General features: G+C 36.8%; 1 protein-coding gene across 1 annotated transcript; it reads right to left on the bottom strand.

Annotated features, from left to right (window-relative positions):
* Positions 1 to 392: 392 nt before the first annotated feature.
* On the bottom strand, positions 393 to 3,711 carry LOC107558463 (acidic mammalian chitinase-like). Its single transcript, XM_016242156.1, has 12 exons — positions 3,675 to 3,711; positions 3,502 to 3,565; positions 3,375 to 3,404; positions 3,047 to 3,251; positions 2,821 to 2,877; positions 2,449 to 2,614; positions 2,237 to 2,361; positions 2,026 to 2,149; positions 1,755 to 1,937; positions 1,027 to 1,143; positions 817 to 943; positions 393 to 714 (listed from the first exon to the last, which is right to left on the bottom strand). Exons 2-12 carry the CDS (start codon positions 3,524 to 3,526, stop codon positions 506 to 508), a joined length of 1,368 nt encoding a protein of 455 aa, XP_016097642.1. The 5' UTR covers positions 3,527 to 3,565; positions 3,675 to 3,711; the 3' UTR covers positions 393 to 505.
* Positions 3,712 to 6,284: the final 2,573 nt, after the last annotated feature.

The raw sequence follows: 6,284 nt of genomic DNA, 5'->3' as shown, positions 1-6,284 counted from the left end.
AATACTGTATGTAGATGGGTGGTGTACATACTATGACATGTTTAATGATTGCACTTCTCTTCTTCATATCTGTCTTTTTAGTTTGTAAGAATCCTTTCCTATGTGTGAAATTTACCGTTTCATAAAGCTAGTCATACATACGGTGTGTCACTATCTTTATTTCATTTGATCAGTTAAAGGAAGAGGTCAGAGTGCTATAAATATTTTTATTAAAAATTACATGAAAAGAGAGGACACTGTATTGCTGCATAACAACAAGTGAAAACTAGACTGTACTGAACAGGACATTATGATTTTTGATTAACAAAATGTGAGGAAAAATATGACCTGCACTTTACCAAGACACAACTCCATTTTGTTATGCACAAAATACAAATGTTTGTGAATTCTTATTTTTTTTTTTAAATGATGAGATATTTGGATAGTTGGAAGCAGAGGTAATAAATCACAACAATCAGAGACTGGACAGCTGTATTGAACAGGAGGAGTGGATTTGAACTTGCACTCAAGGCCAATCACAACATTTGCAAGCATCAACATAGACCAGACCAGGCTGGCATTTATGCAGGTATGTGTTTCCACGGAAGCACTGGAAGTAAGTAGTTGTGTCAGAAGGGTTGGGGTACAGCCCATCTGGTTTGCCAAGACAGAAAGAGACGATGGGGTCAGCGGTCGTGGTGGGACGTGGCGTAGTGGTGGGCTTGGGTGGGAAACCTGTGGATAGAGATTCAGCATCACAATACATATAATAGAAGACAGAAGGCATTTTATGGTCTTTTTCTGCATTATAATCTAGTGCAAATATAATCTAGTTACCTAGTGCGTTTCGCAAATGGTTGACGAGAGGATAAGATCCACTATAACAAAAACGACCAGCAAAATCGTCGAAATCTAAGGTCCACACTGATGCTCCTCCCAAGTTTAAGGAGTTAAGCCACTGCACCTGTTAAAGCAAATATTAGGAAAGGTTTGTCGGAAGTTCGTCAAACATCTTGTTGCGTTCTGGAAACCAGCAGTTGATTTTACCTTAGCAGTAAAACTTTCACGGTTGTCAAATCCGACCCAAGCATTTCCTTGAACTGCATAGGGCACCATCTGCTCATCGATCCATTCAACACTGACGCTTGATTCCATGGGGCAAATCTGAGAACCAAAAACAATCATCAAATTTCACCACCCAAAGTTGTGTTTTGTGTGGTAAATAACTGGCTTTTGAGAACATACATATGACCCCTTTAAGACAAATTTAGAATCCAAACACTCATCATATGTTACATTTGTTATTCCAATGAAGGTAGTTCCAAAAAACAAACTGCAATCTCTGACCGACAATCTGTAATGGTATTCCTGAATGAATCGGTTGAGCGAATAATTCAGTGACTCACTTGTTTTGTGCCAGAATGAATCAGTGTTTTAAAAAGAATTGTTTGAATGAATGATTCGATGATTCACTCATAAAGATGGTTATTTGTCGCCACCTAGTGGTGTAGTAATTAAAAAGGCACTAACTGTTGTACTGTATAATAAACATTGAACCTTCATAGTAGTGATTTACTTAATGCAGTTTGACTAGATGTTTTGAAATTTACTATTATGTGTAGTAAATTATAATTTGTACATAAACGTCAAATACTATATACCAAATATTACACAATACTTTAATATACAAATTCCGTGCTTTGATGTCTAATGTATGACCTAGATTTTAGAGCAAAACCAGTTGAGAACATATGTAAAAAATAGTGTGTTAAAACCTCATAATAGGACCAGAAGCCTGCTTCGCGTGTGTAGGGGCCGGCGTCAGCAGGGCCACTGGCTGGGGCCCCGAGACCTGTTTGCGAAGTGGAGAGCAAGAATGTGCGTCCGTATGTGGGGAAGCCAAGAAGCAGCCTGTCAGCGTGGGCTCCATTGCTCAACCAGAAATCCACAGATGAGTTCTGGAGAAGAGAGCCAAGAACGTGCAAAAAGATCTTACAAATGACCCTTCGAATTGATGCATTTTGAATTTAAGGGTTTGCATCTTACGATATTGTGGTGAATGATGCTTCCAGTGTCCAAGGAGCTGCGGAAAAGGGGGCTGTTGTGCCCTGTCTCGTGGTCCCAGTGTCCATGGTAGTCAAAAGACAAAAGAGTCAAGAAATCGGACTGACTATAATGACAGAAAGAAGGAGAAAGTGAAAAACTTTCAGTGGCACACATATGTTACTGCAGCTCGATTAAAATACAGCAAACTTACTATGAAATTTCAGCAACCTCATAAGCATTCTCAATAGTGGACTTGATGCCGGAAACTTTGCAGGAGATAATCAGAGGAGTTTTCTTTGTGTCTATGGCCTCCTGTTCAACAGCTTTTCTCAGTTCCTAAGAGACAATTTTCATATAATAGAAACATAATCAGACCCAAAGTCATGTTTTAATGGAAAAAACATGCTTGATTTTAACCCTCACCTTCACGAATGTAGTAAACCTCTGCTTGTCATCTGGTGGGCTTCCATTGTGACCTGGGTACTGCCAGTCAATATCTATACCATCAAATTCATGGAGACGCAGGAACAGCATTGCAGAACGGATGAAAGTCTTGCGGTTCTCTGGAGTCGACACCATGTTGATGTATCTGCAAAATTGCAAAGAAAGACATACAGTACACAAGTTAGATGATTCAGTAAATCCTGTTTAATGCGTTTGCAGCGAGGGACTTTAACATGAGAGTTTATTTTAAAAAGTATTGGTATTAAAAATTATTTTGTGTATGTTTTCATTTATAGTGTAAAGTCATATGTCATATATTTATGACTTTTACAGATACTGCGTTTCACTTACGGACTGACACCATTGACCGTTCCTCCAACAGACAGCAAGGTCTTCAATAGAGGATTTCTATAAAATAAATAAATAAATAAAATAAATGAAGTAATAAGGAAAATTCGAATTTTTCAATCAATGTAAAAAAAGTGCATTACTAAAAAGGTCTGACTTAAATTGTGTAATTAATAATGGTTTATCACACTGTGGTGATTGTATTGCTATAGATACGGCTTTTACTTACACTTTTTTCAGGTCATTCAGTGACTTGTAGAGCTCATCGTCATTCCATTCAATAGTAGTGATTTGATTATCATAGCTGATGGTTGCCAGAGCATAAACCACATGTGTGCAGAGGAACGGATCAATGTCTTCTGGCAGGAACTTTCCATAGCCGGGTCTGTACTGGGACCAGTTGGTCATGTAGCAGACCAGATTTGTAGAAGCCACTACATCAGAAATTCACATATATATATTTTTTATATTTATTATGAATGTTGGTGCATTTATTATATAGACTATATATTTGACATATATATTTAGGGCAATGCAAAGTTATTAAAGGTACTTACCCATCTGCACTGTAAGCAAGATGCCCAGTGCTACAGAAAAGACAACATGGTTATGCATAAATATTAAAATATAATTTATAGTAGATAAATATATTTAAAAATTAAATTAAATATATGTGGAAAATACCTGCTAAAAGTGTTAATTTAGTCATTTTGGTCTTGGTCCAAACCAGTATTCTTCAGAAACAGAGCTGGAAAACAATACAAAGAAATGGTTGAAATATGAAAATGAATGTGTGCATAGAAACATTAGTAACAAAGCAATGAATGGAACAGAAGCTGAGAAGCTGCTCTCTTTACCTGCCAGCTGCACTCAGAATGGTCAGTTTGGTGAAAACCTGTTCATGATCATGTATACTTATACATTATTAATAGGTCCAAAGTACAGGTGATAAGTGCTAACTTCACAAGAATTGGGCAATAAAATTATTAAGGAGTCATATAACCAGCAAGTTATGGAAAAGTGGTATTATCTTTTAGATTGTTATGACATATGGTCTAATAGTCATAATTAGTATCACAAAGGGTAATGCCTCAATTGTAACATGTCAAACAGTTTCGTTTCTTCTATTAAAACAGAATTTTTTCTAGTATTAGGCATGTACGCATGATAGTGTATGCACAGACCTGTGGGAATCTGTGCATGTCAATATAAATACATGGAAGTTTTTATTAACATCTCATGGCATTGCGCCACCTTATATATTCCATATGCATAAATACATGGTGCATCTTAGCCAGTCGTGCACATCTGTATGAATGTGTTGCATTACGCCAATCACCAAAAAAAACTGAACATAGTTTCTATTATTAATAGGTCCAAAGTACAGGTGATAAGTGCTAACTTCACAAGAATTGGGCAATAAAATTATTAAGGAGTCATATAACCAGCAAGTTATGGAAAAGTGGTATTATCTTTTAGATTGTTATGACATATGGTCTAATAGTCATAATTAGTATCACAAAGGGTAATGCCTCAATTGTAACATGTCAAACAGTTTCGTTTCTTCTATTAAAACAGAATTTTTTCTAGTATTAGGCATGTACGCATGATAGTGTATGCACAGACCTGTGGAAATCTGTGCATGTCAATATAAATACATGGAAGTTTTTATTAACATCTCAAGGCATTGCGCCACCTTATATATTCCATATGCATAAATACATGGTGCATCTTAGCCAGTCATCAACATCTGTATGAATGTGTTGCATTACGCCAATCACCAAAAAAAAACTGAACATAGTTTCTTTAAATACAGTCAAGATGTTTTTTTATTGAAGAATATTTACAAGTGCTGCATTATTCACATTCAGTCCACAGTGGACAGGCTCAACCTTTACAACAACTGGGGTTCATGGTAGTTCGAAGAGACAACTTGACATCACAACCTGAGTGACCTTCAGAGTGAAACTACTAGCGTGCCATTCGACTCCTGCAAGCGTAAATACAGCCACTTTGGAGAGTTGTTAGCGACTATGAATGTCGAGTTGTGACTGACGAAGCCCTGATTGAACACAAGAGGGCAAACCACACAACGTGAAACACAGCAGAATGATTTCCGAATTAAATGATACGAGAAAAGAAAGCTGTCAAATTGTACACAGTGCACTCATAATGCACTTATAATCACTTGAAATAGAAGTACAAACCAAGGACAAGAGCACACTATAGTTTTGGTTTTGTAGTCCTAACATGACTTGAGTGCTTCTACATTTGAAAAGTGTAACATTTACTCGACTGCTACCAGGGTGTGGGACTAGAGCTACTGATGATGCTGTTATGTGTTTTTGGCTAAAACCGTTTTAAATGTCACTGAGTGATCATGATTTGTAATTTACAGTTAATGGACAAAATCTGAAATTGCTTGATATAAATGATCAACAAGGTGTTAGAGAAGATGTAAAAAACAAAAGGAAGGAGCTCAAACAATCAAGCACCCCTCGCACGAAGAAATCACTACATTTACAGTAAGAACTTGATGAAAACTGTGTTAAACAGAAAATTAAATACATTAAATAGAAACATTAAATAGAAAAAAAAGAATAATTCTAAAGAAATCCTCCCACTGAACAGGCACTAATGAAAATCAATGCAGGGAGAAGGAAAGAAATATATACAACATTCAAACAGTTTCATTGTTACCTTTTTGATCTGAAAGTACAAGCTTCAGACTGAAATTTGACGCATTGTGCACATCAAATGATTTTAGTACAGTTTCAGTTTGTACGTCAGTAGTTGATGTCATAGTTTTGAAAGACATATCTAAAAAGCACAGCCGAGGATCTCTAAAATCTTTAGTTTTGTCATCATCAGTAAATAAAAAGGAAAACATAAATAACAGTTTAAAAAAAAATCTATATAGGTTTTTAAACAACAAATGGCAGGTTTAGGTTGAGCTGGATTTTGGACCGGACAAGTGTCCTGGGACCTGTTAGGGGCCTCCAAACAGGCAGAGTGACCCGAGAGCCCCAGAATCTTCACTAAGACCATCACAATCACTGTTGCCACGTATGCGGTTTTCCCGGAGAATTGGGCTACTTTAACAGTGTTGCCACAGATTGTTTTTCATGTCAGCGGGTTAAAGCGACCCCAATAACGTGAAATTTAGCCCCTGCAATGTGAATCTTACCAGGGAAACCTCCCAAAAAATTTGTAATTTGCCATTTTTTACAGGGGACCCCCCCTCAAAGCACTATTGAGCTAGTTTTGAGTAGCAATTGGGTGGGTTTTGTTGTAAAAATCTGGCAACCCTGCTCACAATCTAACGTTAGCCTACCAAAACACATGTCTCCTAATTCTTTTAGCCAAATGGACCTTGTCACTTAAAGTATGGTAACATGTCCACCATTATGGAGAGCCATACAAGACCAGATCTTATAATAAAACAATACCTTATAATAAATGATATC

The sequence above is a fragment of the Sinocyclocheilus grahami genome, unplaced genomic scaffold, assembly GCF_001515645.1.
Source record: "Sinocyclocheilus grahami isolate Dianchi unplaced genomic scaffold, SAMN03320097.WGS_v1.1 scaffold3.1, whole genome shotgun sequence".
Taxonomy (NCBI): Eukaryota; Metazoa; Chordata; class Actinopteri; order Cypriniformes; family Cyprinidae; genus Sinocyclocheilus; species Sinocyclocheilus grahami.
This window is presented reverse-complemented; position numbering and strand designations above follow the sequence as displayed.

What these genes read in the sequence shown, in the direction of transcription:
- LOC107558463 (XM_016242156.1), bottom strand. Translation starts at nt 3,526, where the DNA reads ATGACTAAATTAACACTTTTAGCAG. An exon ending in GCTTCTGGTCCTATTATGAG is followed by an intron (nt 1,144 to 1,754) that starts GTTTTAACACAC and finishes TTTGGTTCTCAG; the next exon opens with ATTTGCCCCATGGAATCAAG. An exon ending in GTGAAAGTTTTACTGCTAAG is followed by an intron (nt 944 to 1,026) that starts GTAAAATCAACT and finishes TTGCTTTAACAG; the next exon opens with GTGCAGTGGCTTAACTCCTT.